At 44.5% G+C, this 25,009-nt stretch overlaps 1 protein-coding gene and 1 long non-coding RNA gene across 2 annotated transcripts in view; one reads left to right on the top strand and one right to left on the bottom strand.

Moving 5' to 3' along the window:
* Window positions 1-25,009, bottom strand: part of LOC115163216 (PTB-containing, cubilin and LRP1-interacting protein) — a 47,152-nt gene that overhangs the window by 20,227 nt on the left and 1,916 nt on the right. The window contains exon 2 of the mRNA XM_029714914.1: window positions 12,258-12,404. Within this exon, the coding sequence (XP_029570774.1) occupies window positions 12,258-12,404 (147 nt within the window). The remainder of the gene's footprint in view (window positions 1-12,257; window positions 12,405-25,009) is intronic.
* On the top strand, window positions 3,712-23,280 carry LOC115163217 (uncharacterized). Its single transcript, XR_003869702.1, has 2 exons — window positions 3,712-3,990; window positions 23,239-23,280. It is a non-coding gene; the product is annotated as an uncharacterized LOC115163217 (long non-coding RNA).

The raw sequence follows: 25,009 nt of genomic DNA, 5'->3' as shown, positions 1-25,009 counted from the left end.
TCGCTGGAGGCTCCGGGCCATTGATCATCACTGGAGGCTTCCTATGGGGAGCTGGAACAGCTGTACATCGTTGTTGCTGATTGAGAGTCATACTTAGGTAGCCCTGTTTTCACCTGTCCCTTGTAGGAAGTTGTTGTTGCACTGCTGTGTTAGCCTGCAATACTGTTCGTTCGTACGTTTTCTTGTTTTGTTCATTAAGTGTTCTAAATAAAAGATAAAATGAGCACTCAACCCGCTGCGCCTTGGTCCAGTATATACGACGACCGTTACACAGGAAGAGAAAAACACCTACTTAAATATGATGTCTAATCAGAGGCAATGAGGATCAGCTGCCTCCAATTAGAGATCAACCCCAAACAATCCCAACATAGAAATAAAAAAACTAGAACTTAAACATAGAAATAGAAAACACAGAACAACCCAAAACACCCCCTGTCACGCCCTTCCCTACTCCACTATAGAAAATGACATCTTACTAGGGTCAGGACGTGACAATAACATTTAATTTATTCCACTCCAGCCATTATCACAAGCCCGTCCTCCCCAATTAAGGCGAGACCAACCTCCTGTGACTGACAGAGAGAGGGAACCATGTCTATAAAATCAAAACACGCCACGACAGCCCTGGTTTAGCTACTCTAGTAGAAAGCCATTCCTGTATTGGCATTGTAGTTTTTGAAAATGTTCTGGGTCATACTGGTCTTATTTGGGATACTACCGTTGTATCTGTGTACAAAATGTCTCCCTATTCCCTACAGAACACAATCATGAAGCTATGGCCAAAAGCAATGTGTTACATTGCCTTCGGAAAGTATTCAGACCCCTTGACTTTTTCCACATTTTGTTACATTACAGCCTTATTCTAAAATTGATTAAAAAAATATTAAAAGATAGCAATATATACACAATACCTCATAATGACAAAGTGAAAAAAGGAATTCTTAGAAATCTTAGCAAATATATTAAAAATAAAAAACTGAAATACCTTAGTCACATAAGTATTCAGACCCTTTGTTATGAGACTCGAAATTGAGCTCATGTGCATCCTTTTCCATTGATCAAACCAAGCCATGAGGTCGAATGAATTGTCAGTAGAGCTCCACGACAGGATTGTATTGAGGGACAACACTTCTGCAGCATTGAAGGTCCCCAAGAACACAGTGGCCTCCATCATTCTTAAATGAAAGAAGTTTGGAAGCACCAAGACTCTTCCTAGAGCTGGCCGCCCGGCCAAACTGAGCAATGGGGGAGAAGGGTCTTGGTAAGGGAGGTGACCAGGAACCCGATGGCCACTCTGACAGAGCTCCAGAGTTCCTCTGTGGAGATGGGAGAACCTTCCAGAAGGACAACCATCTCTGCAGCACTCCACCAATCAGGCTTTTATGGTAGAGTGACCAGATGGAAGCCACCCCTCAGAAAAAGACACATGACAGCCCGCTTGGAGTTTGCCAAAAGGCACCTAAAGACTTTCAGACCATGAGAAACAAGATTGAAGTCTTTGGCCTGAATGCCCAGCATCACGTCTGGAGGAAACCTGGCACCATCCCTACGATGAAGCACGGTGGTGGCAGCATTATGCTGTGGGGATGTTTTTCAGCGACAGGGACTGGGAGACTATCCAGGATCGAGGCAAAGATGAACGGAGCAAAGTACAGAGAGATCCTTGATGAAAACCTGCTCCAGAGCGCTCAGGACCTCAGACTGGGATGAAGGTTCACCTTCCAACAGGACAACAACCCTAAGCACACAGCCAAGACAATGCAGGAGTGGCTTTGGGACAAGTCTCTGAATGTCCTTGAATGGCCCAGCCAAAGCCCAGACTTGAACCCAAGCAAACATCTCTGGAGAGACCTGAAAATAGCTGCGCATCGATGCTCCCCATCCAACCTGACAGACCTTGAGAGGATCTGCAGAGAAGAATGGGAGAAACTCCCTTAATACAGTGTGCAAAGCTTGTCAACAAAGTACTGAGTAAAGGGTCTGAATCCCTGATTAATTAGGGCCGATTTCAAGTTTTCATAACAATCGGTAATCGGCATTTTTGGACGCCGATTATGGCCGGTTACATTGCATTCCACGAGGAAACTACGTGGCAGGCTGACCACCTGTTACGCGAGTGCAGCAAGGAGCCAAGGTAAGTTGCTAGCTAGTATTAAACTTATCTTATAAAAAACTATCAATCTTCACATAATCACTAGTTAACTACACATGGTTGATGATATTACTAGGTTAACTAGCTTGTCCTGCGTTGCATATAATCAATGCAGTGCCTGTTAATTTATCATCGAATCACAGCCTACTTCGCCAAACGGGGGATGATTTAACAAAAGCGCATTCGTGAAAAAAGCACAATCGTTGCACGAATGTACCTAACCATAAACATCAATGCCTTTCTTAAAATCAATCAACAGAAGTATATATTTTTAAACTTGCATATTTTGTTCAAATAAATTAATGTTAGCAGGCAATATTAACTAGGAAAATTGTGTCACTTCTCTTGCATTCATTGCACGCAGAGTCAGGGTATATGCAACAGTTTGGGCCGCCTGGCTCGTTGCGAACTAATTTGCCAGAATTTTACATAATTATGACATAACATTGAAGGTTGTACAATGTAACAGGAATATTTAGACTTAGGGATGCCACCCGTTCGATAAAATACAGAACGGTTCTGTATTTCACTGAAATAATAAACATTTTGTTTTCAAAATGATAGTTTCCGGATTTGACCATATTAATGACCTAAGGCTCATATTTCTGTGTTTATTATATTACAATTAAGTCTATGATTTCATATTTGATAGAGCAGTCTGACTGAGCGGTGGTAGGTGGCAGCAGGCTCGTAAGCATTCATTCAAACTTTACTGCATTTGCCAGCAGCTCTTAGCAATGCTTGACACACAGCGCTGTTTATGACTTCAAGCCTATCAACTCCCGAGATTAGGCTGGCAATACTAAAATGCATATTAGAACATCCAATAGTCAAAGGTATATGAAATACAAATGGTATAGAGAGAAATAGTCAACGCGTCATAATTCCTATAATAACTACAACCTAAAACTTCTTAACTGGGAATATTGAAGAACTGGGAATATTGAACCACCAGCTTTCATATGTTCTCATGTTCTGAGCAAGGAACTTAAACGTTAGCTTTTTTACATGGCACATATTGCACTTTTACTTTCTTCTCCAACACTGTGTTTTTGCATTATTTAAACCAAATTGAGCATGTTTCATTATTTATTTGAGACTAAATAGATTTTATTTATGTATTATATTAAGTTAAAATAAAAGTGTTCATTGTTCATTTAGTATTGTATATATATATATATATTGGATGACCAAAAAGTCAATACCGATTAATCAGTCTTTTTTGGTCCTCCAATAAATCGGTATCGGTATCGGCGTTGAAAAATCATAATCGGTCGACCTCTAGTCTGAATACTTTCCGAAGGCACTGCATTTAAGGAATAGGTGGGTATTTGGTATTTGCCCATTGTCTCTACTGAGGTCCCTCTCTGTAGGCCTCCCCTAACATAACATTAATACCAAATAACTCCTTGAGAATTCTGCAATCCTGAGGTGGTTGATAACATTCTTCTCTGCTTATTAAATCAGCCCAGTACAGCTGGCTCAGGACAGAGCTGCATGTGAAAGTGTGGGAGTTTGTTAAAAGATATTCTCTGGTGCTTTTGTATACTTTTTAGACAGTAGTTCTGAAAGTAGCTCCACGAGCCAAAAGTGGTAACTGAAAATTGCGACTTACATCACAAATGTCCAGATATGTGAACCACGTCATTGCTCTCTCGCTCTACTGTGAGTGTGTCTTGCTAGTTGTCACTCAAATGGTGACGTGCTGAAGCTCATTGGCTGAAACTGAAATTGCTAGGGGCTGGCCGACAGGGGGGTAAATGTAGGGAAAATGGAGCCGCACAGCTTTCAGAAAACGATTGCTTTCAAAATAGGGATTTCGTGGCTAGCTAATTGAGGTAAGTAATTCTGCTCCTAGATTATGCATGTATGAACTACACATGGACATGTCCAGCCCAAAGCAGGAGGTTTAAAAAAGACTTACTAGTCGCCAAAGTACCGGAGCATGTCTTTAAGTATGTGCTTGCTGGCTTGTGTTGAAGAACAATACCTGTTTGTTTGTATGTGTTTGTGTGTGTGTGGGCGGGCGGGCGGGAGGGAGACTGGGGACGGGGGACGGGTTTGTGCATGTGTGTAGACAAAACAGATGCTGTGGGCTACATCCCAGTGAGTCCACAGAGCCACCTCAACACCCACAATGGGGTCCTTCACACTCCCAGAACCCCACAGCATTCCTGCCACCAGACCAGATGTTTTCTGTGAGATTCTATCCACTATCTGTCTCTAAGACTGCTTGTTGTACTGCACTCGCCCTTCAACATCTCCTGTTTTTATATCCCCCTCTCTCATTCAACATTTTCATTGTTCTTTTCAAAGACGAAAATACAGAAGTGCTTTGTTCTAACACTTCTCTAAAATTAAGTTAAGTGATGTTGTGAAATGCAAGCAGAGACAGGAAGAGAGATGTTGAGTAAAAACAGACTTGGGCTCAGACTTGGGTTCACAGATACTTTGAGCATTTGCTTGAGTCTGCCTGGAGTGCCAAATAGGCAGGTTTGAACGTTTTGGGACTTTTCTATTGGTTTATTAAAGGGATACTTTGGGATTTTGACAATGAGGCCATTTATATAATTCCCCAGAGTCAGGTGAACTCGTGGATACCATTTTTATGTCTCTGCATACAGTTTGAAGGAAGTTGCTAACTAGCGTTAGCGCAATGACTGGAAGTCTATGGTATCTGCTAGCATACCATAGACTTCCAGTCATTGCACTGACGCTAGATAGCATTGGCTGGCGAAACTACTTCTAACTTCCTTCATACTGGAGACATAAAAATGGTATCCACGAGTTCATCTGACTCTGGGGAAGTAGATAAAATCCCTAAGTATCCCTTTAAAGCAGACACACAAAGCAAAGCAGAGTGAATTTGATATCAAAGGGACCAATCTGAGGAAAGCCCTGGCTGAGAGTGTCAGCGTCAAGAGAAAGTAGTTCATTTAAAGCAGACATCTGCCTTACACAAACACACACACACACACACACACACACACCATCTCACACAATTACATTACAATACAAAGAGACACCAGTAACACACACATCATCTCACACATATTAGAATACAAACTACAAAGCGAGACAAAAGCATCACTGACAGACACATGATCTATGATCTCACACTCGCTTCTCTCTTGTTTTTACTCTCTCCATATCTGTCAAACACACACACGTACTACAAAGCTTGAAAATCTGGCTTGGGTGTTTTTTCTTAGAATCACACAGTGAAACAGAGCTAATGTAATATACAGAGACAGGACCGGGACCAGAGAAGAATTTCCAAGATCTCAAGGGATTCTGTCACACATAGTACACAGCTCCCGACTGACCCAGATGGTTATGAAATCACTGTTCTCCAAAACAACTGAAAACAGACAATACTCCTACCCTTCCCTGGGTCTGTCTGCAAACAGAATGCCAGTATCCTCTCAAGCAGACCAAAGACTCCAGGGAAGATGTGCTCTCAAACTTTTTAAGTGTCCATGAAACCAATTGGTCAGAGTAAAATGACCAACATTACACAAAACTAAATACATTCAAATGTATACTGAACATAAATATAAATGTATACTGAACATAAATATAAACACAACATGCAACAATTTCAAAGATTTTACAGAGTTACAGTTCATTTAAGGAAATCAGTCAATTTAATTAAATTCATTAGGTACTAATATATGGATTTCACATGACTGGGAATACAGATATGCTGGTCACAGATACCATAAAAAAAGGTAGGGGCATGGATCAGAAAACCAGTCAGTATCTGGTGTGATCACCATTTGCCTCATGCAGCACAACATATCCTTCGCATAGAGTTGATCAGGCTCTTCATTGTGGCCTGTAAAATGTTTTCCCACTCCTCTTCAATGGCTGTGCGAAGTTGCTGGATATTGGAGCGAACTGGAACACGTGGTCGTACCCGTCAATCCAGAGCATCCCAAACTTGCTCAATGAATGACATGTCTGGTGAGTATGCAGGCCATGGAAGAACTGGGACATTTTCATATTCCAGTAATTGTGTACAGATCCTTGCAACATGGGGTTGTGCATTATCATGCTGAAACATGAGGTGATGGCGGCAGATGAATGGCACGACAATGGGCCTCAGGATCTCGTCACGGTATCTCCATTTGCCATCGATAAAATGCAATTGTGTTCATTTTCCATAGCTTATGCCTGCCCATACCATAACCCCACCACTACCATGGGGCGCTCTGTTCACAACGTTAATAACGTCAGCAAACCGCTCGCCCACACAACGCCATACACATAGTCTGTGGTTGTGAGGTCGGTTGTACGTACTGTCAAATTCTCTAAAACGACATTGGAGGCAGCTTATGTGTCACAGTATCTAACGAAGGTGGCGCCCCTCCTCGGTCGGGCGGCGCTCGCCGGTCGTCGTCGCCGGCCTATTAGCTGCCACCGATCGTTGTTTCTGTGTCTTTTGGTTTTGTCTGTCTATCCCGCACCTGTTTTGTGTTTGTCATTAGTGGGGGGTTATTTAGTGTGTATTTTCAGTTGGGGTTCTCGTGCGGGATTGTTTATTGTTCACTCAGGACAGTTGTGATTGTATCCTGTTAGTAGACATTATATTGCCGGGCTGCGCCCCGTGCGCTGTTTTTTTTCAGTGCGCTTATTTTGGGAAAAGTGTTTTCCCCTGGCGGACTTCGCCACGCGCCCTGTGCCCTATGGCTATTGCATTTTTCTATTATTATTAAAACACAGTTGCTCCGGCCCTCTGTCTCCTGCTCCTGATTCCACATCTCCACTGGTCCTAGACAACCGTGACATTATGGTAGAGAAATGAACATTCAATTATCTGGCAACAGCACTGATGGACATTCCTGCAGTCAGCATGCCAATTTCACGGTCCCTCAAAACCTGATACATCAGTGGCAGTGTTGTGTGATAAAACTGCACATTTTAGAGTGGCCTTTTATGGTGCCCATCACAAGGTGCACCTGTGTAATGATCATGCCGTTTAATCAGTTTCTTGATATGCCACACCTGTCAGGTGGATGGATTATCTTGGCAAAGGAGAAAGGCTCACTAACAGGGACATAAACCAATGTGTGCACAAAAGTGGAGAGAAATAAGCTTTTTGTGCATATGGAACATTCCTGGGATCTTATCTTTATTTCAGCTCATGAAACATGGGACCAACACTTTACATGTTGCATTTATATTTTTGTTCAGCGTTCTACAAATGTATATATATATGAATCTAAGTATAACCTTGAGGTTTAAGCAGATCTGGTTGTTTGTTGGGTTGAAGGGATATGAGTTCACAGGGGCAGGGGTAATCAGTCTTTCACTTGACAGACCACAATAAGACCAACTAGGGAGGTTAACATAAAACAAATAAGAGAATTCCAGTAGTGGTGGTGCGTGGGTAAAATCACTGAGGAAAAAAAGCCATATTACAACCTATGTGCTGTGATAATTATGTTGTTTGCTCTATAACCCGTTCATACGCCACAATGATATATAAGGCAGAGACAACAAGACGACAGTCACGCAATGGCAGAATAAATTTAACCACATCTTTGTTTCATCACATAACCGGAAAGCACAGCTGTCTGGTGAAGTCCACAAAGCACATTACATGTGACAAACAGTTGAATGGCCAAGCAAGTTAATGTTTCCCACATTTGATTTAGAACCACAGTGAGTTACCCCAAGTCAGAAAGAAAACAGGAACTGCCTGCGCTTAGTCTAATACAGTGACAACTTAGCAAAAACAAACAATTTAGGCCTAGTCCAATCAACGTAAGCGAAATATCATGTGGCTGTCCATGGTACTGATTTGTGTGTGTGTGTGTGTGTGTGTGTGTGTGTGTGTGTGTGTGTGTGTGTGTGTGTGTGTGTGTGTGTGTGTGTGTGTGTGTGTGTGTGTGTGTGTGTGTGTGTGTGTGTGTGTGTGTTGCCTCACCTACTTGTAGAGGAACGACATAGAGAAAACATGTTTTGTTGTTGTTGTCCAAGACTATGCTACCTGACTTCCTTTCATGGGCAACGATGAGCCAACTAATTAACATTAGCCTACTACATCTAGCTACATATTGAACTTCCATCCTCTGTATTAATTAATGGTTGGATCAGAATCAGCATTGTAATCATTGGCGAGTACAGAGAATTAAGTAAAACCACAAGTCCAAATCCCTATCTCCAAGGCTTATTTAGGAAAGGGAAGATTTTAGCTAGGTAGCTAGCCAAATGTTTGCTGGCTTCCGTTGCTATTGAATTCAATGCTACGGGCGGCAACAATGTCATACTCTTTTTGGCCAGACAGCATCAGATACATGGGCTACACATACAGAGACAGAGGAGCGCTGTTCCGCTCGCTCGGATGCTTTCTCCCGTGAGATACATTCAGCCACTTGCAAATTTAAGGAAAATGATGAAACACACAAAATATATCACTTTTTTGGCTTCCCTTGGCATCCATTAGTATATGCCACTGAGAGAATGCTAAACGTTTCGAAAAAGTTGTTTTTTAAAATAAGTCTTAAGATCAACTGTCTGTTCAGTAAGGCTGAGACAAGTAGAGGGTAGATAAGAGGGCCTGATGAAAGGTCTGGTGGTGTAACAGACGCCATCCTGTCAGAGAGACCACACTGCAACTGGGAACCAGTGTTTTCCAGGCCGTCTTTAACCAAAGTCGTCAAAAACACCAATTAAACAAGTTCACAAGGTAGAGAGAGGGAGAGCAATATAATGCTAGCGGAAACGGTGGCGTGAACACTGATGTTGTAGCTTTTAGCTGACGAGCCGAGATGGCGAGCAGCAGAGTACCCAGATCCTCAGAGCACACGTGGCCTCAGCTTTGTCTCCATGGAAACACTGTGCCACTGCTGCCCTCCGCAGCCATGTCGTTATATAATCAAGGATATGCCAGGCGATTAGCTCTCCCTTTCTGGATCACATCCAAGTCACACACACTCACAGGGGGTGCTTGTATGGTTCTTTGTTTGGTTAGTCAGTGTTCTGTCTCAAAACTGGGAGCAACAAATGGAAAACTCAGCTTCCTCCCAAGCTGCAGCATCTTTTTTTCAGAAGCACACTGAAATAAGGAGCTTTCCTTTTCCTCTCCCTGCTTCATTACCTGGAGGAGCAGTAGATCTCAGAGCCACAAAGTGCACATACACACACACACACACACACACACACACACACACACACAGAGTGTGAAAACTTAGATACCTCTCTGAAGGTAAGTAAGAGACTGATACCCCTCTGCAGCTGCTCTGAGTCAAGGTGGTTCCTACCAGTGTTGACTGAGTGACGAGGGAGTGGTTGAAACGTGGTTGAAACGTGGTTGGAACGCGGTTGGAACGCGGTTGGAATGCGGTTGGAACGCGGTTGGAACGCGGTTGGAATGCGGTTGGAACGTGGTTGGAACGCGCGTGGACCACAGCTATGGACTCCATGGCAGAGATTGGGATCTGGGTTGTAGAGAGAGCAGGGTAGGGCAAAGAGAGGCCCAATCCCAAATCAACCCCGTACCACCCTAGGCACTTGTTGAGATCTGAGACGATTGTACAGGTATGAGCAATATGGTATTAACTTCACCTTGCCTCCTGACGGGCTAGGGGGAAGTTTCTCCATATTGTTTATTCCTATCCAAGGCTCTGGGGTTGGGAGAGCAGAGAGCAGGGCAGTGTCTGTGCAGAATCACTGATCTACAAATCCCCTCAGGCCAAAATAACTAGGACTATGTGATCAAGATTAGCAATTTTGTGCCTCATCTTGCTCAAACTGATCCCTTCAAACACCCTGAGAGTCTCCAGTTAGAGAGAGGCTGTGGAAGGAGAGAGGGGAACAGTGAGAAATAGCTTTTCATCCCAGCAGCCGTTAGCATTGGCAGGGTGACAGCAGTGGTTGGGTGGGTGGGTGGGTGGGTGGTTGCTAGGGCTGGGTATTGCCAGGGACCTCGCGATACAATATTATCACATTACTTAGGTGTCAATATGATATGTACTGTATTGCGATTCTCACAATTCTATATTTATTGCAATTCGATACTGTGATTTTATTTCGTTTCGATGTTTCAAACATATTGCTCACCATATGTCTTCTGCAGAGGGACAAGAGAGAGCCGTGAAAAAACGAGTTTAGATCAGTCATGGAAATAAAAGTGCTGAACAATATAACTATCGATTTAAAAATATATATTATTAACTGTTTCTCTCTATCTCAAAATAAACAAGGGGGGGGTATTTGGAGGGGGAGAGCGGAGGGGGAAACCTGAAGCAATCGCTGACAGACCAGCTATCTCACACACTGACTGACTGACTGGCTGACTGTCATGCTGAAATACACGTTCATGCTGAAACACATATATACGCACACACTCAATGCCGAAATATGCACTGAAACACAGTGAGCACACAAGCGTGCACAAGACTGCATACACACACACACTTACACACCTCCAATGCATCTGTTAGTATTCAAATCCCCGCCCCTCTAAAAAGCCTACTTCTGTAGCTGTGGAACTCACCTCTCCTCTCCTCTGCTTTCCTATTCAAACTGAAAACCCTGGAAAAGCACAGAGTCAGGGTGAGTAAGTAAAAAAATGTACAAAAAATATTTTGTAGCTGGCATTCTCCGATAAATAGATGTAGTGGTATCCATGGCAACCAAACCAAGCTCTCTCACAGCTACCTTGAAAGGAGCAACGTCTGAGGCGAGAGGAAAAGGAAGGGGGACTGTGTGTGTGCATGCATGCGTGTATACTACAGACGTAGTATACAGGCAGATTTACTTGTTCACACTGGATAGAGAGGTCCACTGAGGAGCTTCAACTACTCAGCTTTAACCTCACAATTCAGCAGAGGACAGATGTCTGGGAAAAAATACAGGCATGCACATACACCCAGGGCTAGGCTAGCCTGGCACCGCAACACAAGCTAGAGTCCAAAACCCCAGCCCCAACCCCAGTGAGTCCCAAATAGCACCCTGTTCCCTTTATAGTGCACTACTTTTGACCAAAGCCTCAAAAGCAGTGCAATATATAATAAACAGGGTGCAATTTGGGATGGAGACTGTCAGTTTCCCATTGGCTGTGCTGAGCCCCAGACCCAAAGACCAAAAGCCCCACTGTTCCTTCCTCTACTGCCAGAGAGTTATAAAGGATGGCTGGTTGGGTTTCAGCAGAACATTTTCACAGGTGTTCTGGAACAAGTCGTGTCCCGACAGAGATCAGCACCTCTGCACTAAATAGTGTCTGCTCTTTTAATCAGTCAGTCATGTGATCTCCATGTGCACCCCTCTTAATCTTTCTACTAGCACATAGCATAGCTGGTCACTCAAATAGAATAGAGCTTCATTGTCCATTGTGAAACGTCAAGTTGTCTTTTGGCTGTCTGTGCTCTGTGTGTTGTGATTGAATGAGTTCGATCATAAGTGAGCCAGTGGATTGGTGTGTATTTATATTCAAAGCCTTGTCCAAATGAGATGATGTGAAAGCCTTAACAAGCCTGCCAAACATCTTCCACCATCTCACCCACAAATGCACACACACACACACAACTGGAAGTTGCCTTAGTTACAACCAATATAACACCCTGCGCCCCTTCCACACACAACACACACACACACACAAGGAAGTGTTGTCTGTAATAATAGAATGTGTCTCTCCTGTTTTTTCAACCTGCAGGCCTGTTTCTGTTTGTTGTAGGTTGAACACAGAGAATAGACTTTGACTCAGGCAGCTCGCAGGATAAAGATCTAAATTAGACAGTTATCACAGCTAGGCAAACACACACACAACATTGATAGAAGACACGTGCCCATAACACACACCTATGATATGTTCCAGGATTACGATTCTAACACAAGCCCATCGTTCTTACCAGTGATACACACCAATGAAACACACATAACCATGTGTGTGTGTGCATGTGTGCGTGTGTGCGTGTGTGCGTGTGTGTGTGTGTGTGTGTGTGTGTGCGTGCGTGTGTGCGTGTGTGTGTGTGTGTGTGTGTGTGTGCGTGCGTGCGTGCGTGCGTGTGTGTGTGTGTGTGTGTGTGTGCGTGTGTGCGTGTGTGCGTGTGTGTGTGTGTGTGTGTGCGTGCGTGCGTGCGTGCGTGTGTGTGTGTACCTTGTAGCCGTTATGGGTGTTTTTCTTCATGAGTGGCGTGGTAGAGCACAACTCGATGGCCTCCGGCTCGTGGAATATCACCGTGGGCAACGGCTCCTTCCTCAGTGTCAGCACGTTCAGCTTGGTCTTCAGCATCGTCTGGAAGTGCTGAGAGAGATAACATCATGGTCAATCAATCAACCAATCAAGAAATTCAAAAATATGCCCATCCATCCATCCTTCCTTCCTTCCATCCATCCAACCCACCCACAACATTCTTAGTTCCCACATTCCTAGTACTTTCTATTCTCATGAAATTGTGCAAGTCATGATTTAATTAGCCTGCTCGGTTTTGTTAGGCTTTTTCAAGGAAACCCAGAAAATCCACAATCCCATTTCTGCTCTTTAGGTGGGAGACCAGAACGGACATGTGGTTCTGGTCGGCCTTACAAAACCCCAGATTCCAGTTTGGGACGAGGCGGCGTGGCTCTCATCTCCTGTTCTGACGGACACTTCACATATAGAGAGAGTGAGAAGGTCCCTCATCTGCTGTCCACATGTCAGCTGAAGAACAGGAGAAGAGGGACTGTTACCCCAAACCAGAGTAAAGCCACTGTGACAAGCCATCTTAAAATCAAGCACCGGAAGTGCCACAGTTACTACTCATCCTCCTACAAGACCCCACTACATCTCCATCATACAACCCAAACTCCACCTGTGGGAGAGGAGAGGAGAGAAGAGGAGGTTTGACAGAGACGAGACAAGGAGGAAAGATGATGAGGAGAGAAAAACAGGAGAAAAGAAGAAGAGACTAAAAGAGAAGAAGAGAAGCAGTTTTGAAACTAAAGCCACGTGTGTGAACGCTCGCTGACCTCCGCATCAGCACTTTATGGCTTCCTGACAGTGCTCCACATTCCTGTGGTCAGCCCGGATTGGAGGGTGGGTGGGGGGGCTCTCAAGGCACCGTGCGGAATAAAACTGGAATTCTATTCATAATATTTTCACTGCATTTTCATTATTTTATTATTCCTCTGGATTAAAAAATAGCCTCATCGAGTTACGAATATTATTGATTCTATTTGGGTTGGGGATGAGGAGGAGGAGTTTCTGATTCTGGGTCCAAGGAATAGACATTGATCCCAATACTGGTTGTTCTCTCTCTCTCTCTCTCTCTCTCTCTCTCTCTCTGTCTTCTCTCACTCTCTCTCATCTTTCTTTAACTCTTTGTCCCTACTCTCTCTCCCTCTCTCACTCTCCTACCCTCTTTTTCGACCTCTCTCCACTCTCTCTCTCCCCCTCTCCCTCTTTCTACATCTCCCTACTATCTCTCCATACTCTCTCCTTCTCTCCCTCTTTCTACCCATCCCTCCCTCCATCTATCTCTCTCTCTCTGACACAGCAGGCTCTGTCTGTACAGTCTGATCCTCATGTAGCCCATTCACTGACTTCTTTAGACATGTGTTTTTAAAAGTTACGCCACATTCTCAGTAACAGCCCATTTTCCTTGTAAACAATGGTATACATTTCACGCGTGAGCGAGGCACGTGACTTTTCCCAAATAACTTTTGGCTTAATGTTATGGATTGGGAGAGAGCATTTGAAAATAGAGGGGAGTAGACATTTTACACCGTTTAGAAGTGACCATTCTGGTGTGAGAGAAGGAGGATTCTATAGCTCTGTGGGAGATGAGAGGAGACACAGTACAGGGATCTTTCTGCTTTTGAAATCCTTGGCCGGGCTGCCTAAGTGTAATTTTTTTTTTTTTTTTAAGTTTTGATTTAGAAAGAAACTGACAAAATGTATATTGACAAACACTAAACAGTGTTCAGGTTGGCCTAGATTGCCTCTAGAGAGAGAGAGAGAGAGAGTGTGTGTGTGTGTGTGTGTGTGTGTGTGTGTGTGTGTGTGTGTGTGTGTGTGTGTGTGTGTGTGTGTGTGTGTGTGCATGTGTCAACTATGATATGTGTCTGTACACACGAGCATGTGTGCACGTACGTGTGTATGCGTTGACTGCGTGATTATGTGTGTGTAGTTTACAGGTAACAGATGGTACGGTACACTCCCAGCCCTCACGGAGATTCTCTGCTGGAGTAGACAGGCTCTCAGGTCAATCATAGCGTAAGCCACAGTACAACAACCTACTGACACGGCAGAGACACTGATTAAAGGGATTATGCATAGGCTCGGGCAGTATACCTGTCACGTTCGTCATATGAAGGAGACCAAGGCGCAGCGTGGGTATCGTTCCACATCTTTATTTATATGTGAAACTATGCAAGACATACAATAAACTTTCAACAAAACAACAAACCGTGACGAAGAGGTGCAAAATGCACTAACTCAAAATAATCTCCCACAAACACAAGTGGGAAAAACAACTACTTAAATATGATCCCCAATTAGAGACAACGATGACCAGCTGCCTCTAATTGGGAATCATACGAAATCCCCAACATAGAAAAAAGAAACTAGAACACAAAAATTAAACTAGACAAAACCCCCCAGTCACGCCCTGACCTACTCTACCATAGAAAAAAAGAGCTCTCTATGGTCAGGACGTGACAGTACCCCCCCCAAAGGTGCGGACTCCGGCCGCAAAACCTGAAACCAAAAGGGAGGGTTGGGGGGGTGTCTAGTGTTGGTGGCGGCTCAGGTGCAGGACGAAGAACCTTCTCATCCCGCGGATCCTCCCGCATTGGAGGCGGTTCTGGTGCGGGATGAAGAACCCTCTCATCCTGCAGATCTGCCAACATAGGAGGAAGCTCTGGACCGCCGACAGTCGCTGGAGGCTCCGGACCGCCGACCGACCGACGCTGGAGGCTCCGGACCGCGGACCATCGCTGGAGACTCCGGACCGCGGGCCTTCTCAGGAGGTTCCGGACCGCGGTCTCAGGCGGATCCGGGCTGTGGACCGTCGTTGGAGGTTCCGGACTGTGAAACGTCGCCGGAAGCTCTGGACTGGGGAGGCGCACTGGAGGCCTAGTGCGTGGAGCCGGGACAGACCGCCCCAGACCATGACGGACCCTCCACCTCCAAATCGATCCCGCTCTAGAGTTCAGGCCTCGGTGTAACGCTCATTCCTTCGACGATAAACGCGAATCCGACCATCACCCCTGGTGAGACAAAACTGCGACTCGTCAGTGAAGAGCACTTTTTGCCAGTCCTGTCTGGTCCAGCGATGGGTTTGTGCCCATAAGTTGTTGCCGGTGATGTCTGGTGAGGACCTGCCTTACAACAAGCCTACAAGCCCTCAGTCCAGCCTCTCTCAGCCTATTGCGGACAGTCTGAGCACTGATGAAGGGATTGTGCGTTCCTGGTGTAATTTGGGCAGTTGTTGTTACCATCCTGTACTTGTCCCGCAGGTGTTATGTTCGGATGTACCCATCCTGTGCAGGTGTTGTTACACGTGGTCTGCCACTGCGAGGACGATCAGCTGTCCGTCCTGTCTCCCTGTAGCACTGTCTTAGGCGTCTCACAGTACGGACATTACAATTTATTGCCCTGGCCACATCTGCAGTCATCATGCTTCCTTGCAGCATGCCTAAGGCCCGTTCACGCAGATGAGCAGGGACCCTGGGCATCTTTTTTGGTGTTCTTCAGAGTCAGTAGAATGGCCTCTTTAGTGTTCTAAGTTTTCATAACTGTGACCATAATTGCCTACCGTCTGTAACCTGTTAGTGTCTTAACGACCGTTCCACAGGTGCATGTTCATTAATTGTTTATGGTTCATTGAACAAGCATTGGAAACCCTTTACAATGAAGATCTGTGAAGTTATTTGTATTTTTACGAATTATCTTTGAAAGACAGGGTCCTGAAAAAGGGACGTTTCTTTTTTTGCTGAGTTTATATATAAATTTGCAAACATTCCTAATAACCTGTTTTTGATTTGTGATTATGGGGTATTGTGTGTAGATGAGGATATTTGTAATATACATTTTAGAATAAGGCTGTAACGTAACAAAAAAGTGGAAAAAGTCAAGGGGTCTGAATACTTTCCGAATGTACTGTAGCATTTAATGGAACTGAACCCAAAACATTCCACTAGACGCACACACGAAGAGTCACAGACACATACACGCACACATAGACACACACCCAGTCGGAAGATGAAAGAGCAGAGTGGAGCACACTAACAGATATTTGAGAGCTGGGCTGGTGTATGTTGGCGTTAGGGCGAGACAGTGGGCCATCTCAGCTTGGTCTCAGACTGTTATCAGACCATCTCTCTCTCTCTCATTCTGGCTAGCTGGCCAGACACTCACATAAACCAACATCAGCCTTGGCCCCTCAACTCACTACAATACACACACATTTACTCCATCTGCAGCCTGACCAAGGCATTAAAAACACAGCTAGAGCAGCGGAGGACAGGTAGTCAGGAAGCCACCCACTTCAGTCAGTGGTTAGCTCCCAAACCACAAGTGGAACCCCTCTCCCTCTCCCCTAGCATGGTATGAGCCAGCCGTATCACCCTGGTCCTGTCAGACTGTGTTAACGGACTCCGCCTCTGATCCTGGACCAGTTTATGAGTGGAACCACCACGTTTCACAAGCGTCTGAGAGGGCTAAATCCAGAGAGGACTGTGGGAGGTCCTGCTCCCTGATTGGTGGCTTGGTTCTGTGGGAGGTGGGCTGTCGTCTCTCTAATTGGTGGGTCAGTGGTGTTGTGGGAGGTGGACATTGACAGAAGCCAACCACAGACCCCATCCGGCTGGCCGTAAAAACATTGTCAACTCTCTGACGTAAATAACCACAGTTAACCTGCCCCCGCATATACAATAATACAGTAAAAACAACACATTAACTACCCTGGCGGAGAGACACAATACACATGCTATATTCACAGCGTTCAATACAATAAAAAAAACACGACACCTACAAAACAACAGTTAAACTGTCGATTGGAAATGGGCTATGGTAGTGTCGTGGTATAATTTACGTAACAACCCATTGGACCCTTTAATTTAAATGTATTCTCCACAAATGAAATGTGGTGAACTGATGATGCCTTTGCTTTTGGCTTCAAAAAAGAGACCAAGGCAGGAATAGTGTCAGCCTTTGTCCATGGATACAGTGCCCTCTGTAATTATTGGGACAGTGAATATTATTTTCATCTTTTGGCTCTATACTTGAAATCAAACAATGACTATGAAGTTAAAAGGCAGATTGTCAGCTTTAATTTGAGGGTATTTTCATCCATATCGGGTGAACTGTTTAGAAATGACTACATCAAGCTTGTGACTCTAGAAATTAGTTGGATGCATTTGCTATTTGTTTTGGTTGTGTTTCAGATTATTTTTGTTGCACAATAGAAATGAATAGTAAATAATGTATTGTGTCATTTTGGAGTCACTTTATTGTAAATAAGAATAGAATATGTTTCTAAAAACTTCTACATGAATGTGGATGCTACCATGATTACGGATAATCCTGAACGAATCATGAATAATGATGAGTGAGAAAGTTACAGACGCACCTATACTGTATTATACCCCCCCTCACCAAAAAAAATGCTCCCTGTTATTGTAATGGTGAGAGGTTAGCATGTCTTGGGGGTATGATATAAAATGCTAACCTCCCTGTTATTGTAATGGTGAGAGGTTAGCATGTCTTGGGGGTATGATATAAAATGCTAACCTCCCTGTTATTGTAATGGTGAGAGGTTAGCATGTCTTGGGGGTATGATATAAAATGCTAACCTCCCTGTTATTGTAATGGTGAGAGGTTAGCATGTCTTGGGGGTATGATATAAAATGCTAACCTCCCTGTTATTGTAATGGTGAGAGGTTAGCATGTCTTGGGGGTATGCTATTGTGCATTTGTAACTTTTTCCCTCATCATTATTTATGATTCATTCAGGATTATCCGTAATCATGGTATTGGACAATTTTCTTGGGCCACCATAACTATAACTATTTTGCCAATTGGACTGGTCCCCCCTACCACACGGAGCCCCACTAATCTACAGACGGACACGCACGAGGTGGCTAAAAACAGACCTCCCTCCATCTTCTGCTAGCTTGCTACCTATGGCCCTGCTAGCTGTCTGAATCTCACGGGACCCTTGTGATCACTCGGCTAAGCATGCCTCTCCTTAATGTCAATATGCCTTGTCCATTGCTGTTCTGGTTAGTGTTTATTGGCTTATTTCACTGATTTCTCTCTAGCCCTGCCCATTATACCTTATCCAACCTTTCAGTTCCATCACCCACACATGCTATGACATCTTCTGGTTTCAATGATGTTTCTAGAGACAATATCTCTCTCATCATCACTCAATGCCTAGGTTTACCTCCACTGTATTCACATCCTACCATACCTTTGTCTGTACATTATACCTTGAAGCTATTTTATCGCCCCCAGAAACCTGCTCCTTTTACTCTCTATTCTGGACGTCATAGATGACCAATTCTTATAGCTTTTAGCCGTACCCTTATTCTACTCCTCCTCTGTTCCTCTGGTGATGTAGAGGTGAATCCAGGCCCTGCCGTGCCTAGCTCCACTCCCCAGGCGCTCTCTTTTGATGACTTCTGTAACCGTAATAGCCTTGGTTTCATGCATGTTAACATTAGAAGCCTTCTCCCTAAGTTTGTTTTATTCACTGCTTTAGCACACTCTGCCAACCCGTATGTCCTAGCCGTGTCTGAATCCTGGCTTAGGAAGTCCACCAAAAACTCTGAAATCTTCATCCCTAACTACAACATTTTCAGACAAGATAGAACGGCCAAAGGGGGCGGTGTTGCAATCTCCTGCAGAGTTCTGTCCTACTATCCAGGTCTGTACCCAAACAATTTGAACTTCTACCTTAAAAAATCCATCTCTCTAAAAACAAGTCTCTCACCGTTGCCGCACGCTATAGACCACCCTCTGCCCCAGCTGTGCTCTGGACACCATATGTGAACTGATCTTCAGAGCTCGTGCTGCTAGGTGACCTAAACTGGGACATGCTTAACACCCCAGCCATCCTACAATCTAAGCTTGATGCCCTCAATCTCACACGAATTATCAATGAACCTACCAGGTACCACCCCAAAGACGTAAACACGGGCACCCTCATAGATATCATCCTAACCAACTTGCCCTCTAAATACACCTCTGCTGTTTTCAACCAAGATCTCAGCGATCACTGCCTCATTTCCTGCATCCGTAATGGGTCAGCGGTCAAACGACCTCCACTCATCACTGTCAAACGCTCCCTGAAACATTTCAGCGAGCAAGCCTTTCTAATCGACCTGGCCCGGGTATCCTGGAAGGATATTGACCTCATCCTGTCAGTAGAGGATGCCTGGTTATTTTTTTAAATGCCTTCCTCACCATCTTAAATAAGTATGCCCCATTCAAGAAATTTAGAACCAGGAACAGATATAGCCCTTGGTTCTCTCCAGACCAGACTGCCCTTAACCAACACAAAAACATCCTGTGGCGTTCTGCATTAGCATCGAACAGCCCCCGTGATATGCAACTTTTCAGGGAAGTTAGAAACCAATATACACAGGCAGTTAGAAAAGCCAAGGCTAGCTTTTTCAAGCAGAAATTTGCTTCCTGCAACACAAACTCAAAAAAGTTCTGGGACACTGTAAGGTCCATGGAGAATAAGAACACCTCCTCCCAGCTGTCCACTGCACTGAGGATAGGAAACTCTGTCACCTCCGATAAATCCACTATAATTGAGAATTTAAATAAGCATTTTTCTACGGCTGGCCATGCTTTCCACCTGGCTACCCCTACCGCGGTCAACAGCACTGCACCCCCCACAGCTACTCACCCAAGTCTTCCCCATTTCTCCTTCTCCCAAATCCAGTCAGCTGATGTTCTGAAAGAGCTGCAAAATCTGGACCCCTACAAATCAGCCGGGCTAGACAATATGGACCCTTTCTTTCTACAATTATCTGCCGAAATTGTTGCAACCCCTATTACTAGCCTGTTCAACCTCTCTTTCGTGTCGTCTGAGATTCCAAAAGATTGGAAAGCAGCTGCTGTCATCCCCCTCTTCAAAGGAGGGGACACTCTTGACCCAAACTGCTATAGACCTATATATATCCTACCCTGCCTTTCTAAGGCCTTCGAAAGCCAAGTCAACAAACAAATTACTGACCATTTCGAATCCCACCGTACCTTCTCCGCTATGCAATCTGGTTTCAGAGCTGGTCATGGGTGCACCTCAGCCACGCTCAAGGTCCTAAACGATATCGTAACCACCATCGATAAGAAACAATACTGTGCTGCCGTATTCATTGACCTGGCCAAGGCTTTCGACTCTGTCAATCACCACATCCTCATCGGTAGACTCAATAGCCTTGGTTTCTCAAATGATTGCCTTGCCTGGTTCACCAACTACTTCTCTGATAGAGTTCAATGTGTCAAATCGGAGGGCCTGTTGTCCGGGCCTCTGGTAGTCTCTATAGAGGTGCCACAGTGTTAAATTCTTGGGCCAACTCTTTTCTCTGTACACATCAATGATGTCGCTCTTGCTGCTGGTGAGTCTCTGATCCACCTCTACGCAGACGACACCATTCTGTATACTTCTGGCCCTTCTTTGGACACTGTGTTAACAACCCTCCAGATGAGCTTCAATGCCATACAACTCTCCTTCCGTGGCCTCCAACTGCTCTTAAATACAAGTAAAACTAAATGCATGCTCTTCTACCGATCGCTGCCCGCACCTGCCCGCCCGTCCAGCATCACTACTCTGGACGTGTCACGTCCTGACCAGTAAGGGGTTATTTGTCATTGTAGTTTGGTCAGGGAGTGGCAGAGGGTGTTTGTTTTGTGTGTTTCGGTGTTTTTGGTTTGGGTTCTATGTTTTCTATTTCTATGTTGGGTTTTTGGTAGAACCTCCAATTAGAGGCAGCTGGTTGTCGTTGCCTCTAATTGGAGGCCATATTTAGTTGAGGTTTGTTTCACTTGTGTTTTGTGGGTGGTTATTTTCTGTATAGCCTGGGAGCCTTATGGAACTGTTTTTCATCGTTTGTTTATTTTGTTTAAGTGTTTTCTTTAAATAAGTTAAGAAGATGAGCACTTTACCCGCTGCGCCTTGGTCCAATCCTTACGACGCCCATGACAGGACAGCTCTGACTTAGAATATGTGGACAACTACAAATACCTAGGTGTCTGGTTAGACTGTAAGCTCTCCTTCCAGACTCACATCAAACATCTCCAATCCAAAGTTAAATCTAGAATTGGCTTCCTATTTCGCAACAAAGCATCCTTCACTCATGCTGCCAAACATACCCTCGTAAAACTGACCATCCTACCGATCCTCGACTTCGGCGATGTCATTTACAAAATAGCCTCCAATACCCTACTCAATAAACTGGATGCAGTCTATCACAGTGCTATCCGTTTTGTCACCAAAGCCCCATATACTACCCACCACTGCGACCTGTACGCTCTCGTTGGCTGGCCCTCGCTTCATACTCGTCCCCAAACCCACTGGCTCCAGGTCATCTACAAGACCCTGCTAGGTAAAGTCCCCCCTTATCTCAGCTCACTGGTCACCGTAGCAGCACCCACCTGTAGCACGTGCTCCAGCAGGTATATCTCTCTGGTCACCCCCAAAGCCAATTCCTCCTTTGGCCGTCTCTCCTTCCAGTTCTCTGCTACCAATGACTGGAACGAACTACAAAAATCTCTGAAACTGGAAACACTTATCTCCCTCACTAGCTTTAAGCACCAACTGTCAGAGCAGCTCACAGATCACTGCACCTGTACATAGCCCATCTATAATATAGCCCAAACAACTACATCTTCCCCTACTGTATTTATTTATTTATTTTATTTTGCTCCTTTGCACCCCATTATTTCTGTTTCTACTTTGCACTTTCTTCCAATACAAATCTACCATTCCAGTGTTTTACTAGATATATTGTATTTACTTTGCCACCATGGCCTTTTTTGCCTTTACCTCCCTTATCTCACCTCATTTGCTCACATTGTATATAGACTTATTTTTTTACTGTATTATTGACTGTATGTTTGTTTTACTCCATGTGTAACTCTGTGTTGTTGTATGTGTCGAACTGCTTTGCTTTATCTTGGCCAGGTCGCAATTGTAAATGAGAACTTGTTATCAACTTGCCTACCTGGTTAAATAAAGGTGAAAGATTTTTTTTTTTTAATTTACAAAAACTTCTGTAATTTCTAAACGATTCACCTGATATGGATGAAAATACCCTCAAATTAAAGCAGACAGTCTGCACTTCAAATCCAAAGTTTTGGAGTATAGAGCCACTGTCCCAATAATTACGGAAGGCACTGTAGTTGAATCCACATGGAGAAGCTTGTTTTTCTCACAACTTCCTCCTTCCACCAGAGCAAAGGCCTGACCAACCCAACCCTGACCATAGGATCCCCAGACAGACAGACCAAGTGGTGCTTCTGACCATGAGTGACCTCAAACAGGCCCGGAAGCTGAACACATTTTTGCACTGTCAGGGTCCAGACATTATGTCTGCTCAGCCAGTTTCCCATGTCAAAGAAAATGGGAATGTAGTCAATGTACAAAATGAGAACTATGAAAGCACTGTTGGCAGTGAGAAGTGCTGAGTAAGAGGAACGTATGTATATACATTGGGAGATGGTTGTGTGTGTGTGTGTGTGTGTGTGCGTGCCTGCGTGAGCACAGATCAGCACAGCACACGTTGTGAAATCGGTTGAAAATCGCTGAGCGATACCAGGGAGAGAGGGGGCTCTTGAAACTGATTCTTCAGTGGGATATGTTAGGAGAGGAATGGGAGGACGGGGGAAGAGAAGAGGAAGTAGACAATGATGCATGATACATCCTGTGTTGCAACACAGAAGTCTAACGTTGGACAAAAATATGTCTTAATAAGGGACATTTAAAGCTGTTGGTACCACGGGGGCCATTTTGTTGACACAAAGACAATGTCATGTTGTTTATGTTTCATCTTCCCTCTCTCCATCTGACACATACAGCAGATTCTTAATACCAGCCTGAAAATGTGTCTGCTCTAACATTGGCCCATATCTCTTCTTCCTGTAGCAAGACACTGCACGTTACCATGGCAACAGAAGTGAGAAGAAAGAAAAGGAAGGAGGATACCATGGCAACGAAGAGCAAAACAGCCAAATACAACATTCTCGGATGTATAGGATACATGACAAACGGGCTATAGTGACTGATCAGGGCAGCAGCGAGCCATCGAGCGTCACCATGGCAACAGTTCAGCGGTAAGTCGCTGAGAGAACCAAAAATCTCCGTCACTTTAACGGTGAGAAACTATTGTAACTAGGCCTCTTTTTTTACCAGAACCTTCATTCTTACCCTATCTATTAATATCATTCAGATACAGAACTAAACGACAAGCATCGTTAGGGGCACAGGGTCACATGACAAGGGGCATTAGTGCGCAGGCAGCTAGGTAGCGAGCTGGAACAGCCCCATTACCATGTGATAAATGGCTCTCCCTCAGAACCATACGTCATCTCAGAACTTTCCCTGGGGACGTGATTGATCACAGGGCCGAGGTATGGAGAGCTGAGGCCCGCCACTCTATGCTCGGTAAGCTGGGACAGGCTCCATCAGTCAACCCAGCATATGGAGTATGGAGATCAGCACCAGAACACATGCAGGCCAGGCCACGTTGTTAGTACCACTAGGCTTTAATGAACAGATCAGGGGATGCCAGATTGAATCTGAAAACCAACCTGAGCCTCCAAAAATATTTTTGAGACATGCTTAAATAGGCACTTTGGTCACATTACGCCAATATTTTGTGACCAAAAGATGAAGGGGGTTAGCACTTGGGAGGCCCCTATGAAAATGAATGATTGATTTGAACAGTCTGTGCATTCATGAAGACAAACATAATTGGCCATGTGCTGTTATAATCTCCACCCGGCACAGCCAGAAGAGGACTGGCCACCCCTCATAGCCTGGTTCCTCTCTAGGTTTCTTCCTAGGTTTTGGCCTTTCTAGGGAGTTTTTCCTAGCCACCGTGCTTCTACACCTGCATTGCTTGCTGTTTGGGGTTTTAGGCTGGGTTTCTGTACAGCACTTTGAGATATCAGCTGATGTAAGAAGGGCTATATAAATACATTTGATTTGATTTGAATTGTGCAGAAGTAGAGGTTATGTGTATAGGTCCTTATGGACATCAGAACATGTGATGGCAATAAATTGGTTCTTTCTGGTCTGGTGGCTGGTGTAAGGTGTAATTACTCAATAATTACAATGTAATAAAGCTCTTAGTGTGGTAGTATTTTACGGTGTGCAGTTGTAAAATATGTAGATAGCATTGCTTAAAACTATTTACCCAAGTTTACTATGAGATTCAATCATCTTGATGCCTGGGCAAGCACTGTGAGAGGGATTGTGCAAGTTCATTTGGCAAAGTAGTCGACCCTACATCTGGATAGCATTACAGGAAACGTGAAGCCAGCCTCAGTGAACGGCTTGCCCCTCGCCCCTGGATATCAAAATACATGTCATTAACAATTTTTCACCACTTCCAAACAGGTCAGAGAATCCGTGTTAATTACTTGAACTGTAGGCTAAGTGATTAATGACACCTCGGTTTGCTGTAATTTCATTGTGGCTATGCGACACTATAGGGCAGGGTTCCGCGACTGGCGGCCTGCGGGCTGAACATGACCTGCGGGTGATTTATTTATTTGGCCCCCCAAGTTCTTACCCCCCTTCAAAAAAGTTTTTTTATTTAGTATTTTTATTGTTGGACATAAAAGCCTGTAAAAACACCAGCAAATCAGGTCCAAGTGATTTTAATTTCGGAAATATGTTCCATAGTATTCCC

Source organism: Salmo trutta, chromosome 26, assembly GCF_901001165.1.
Source record: "Salmo trutta chromosome 26, fSalTru1.1, whole genome shotgun sequence".
NCBI lineage: Eukaryota > Metazoa > Chordata > Actinopteri > Salmoniformes > Salmonidae > Salmo > Salmo trutta.
This window is presented reverse-complemented; position numbering and strand designations above follow the sequence as displayed.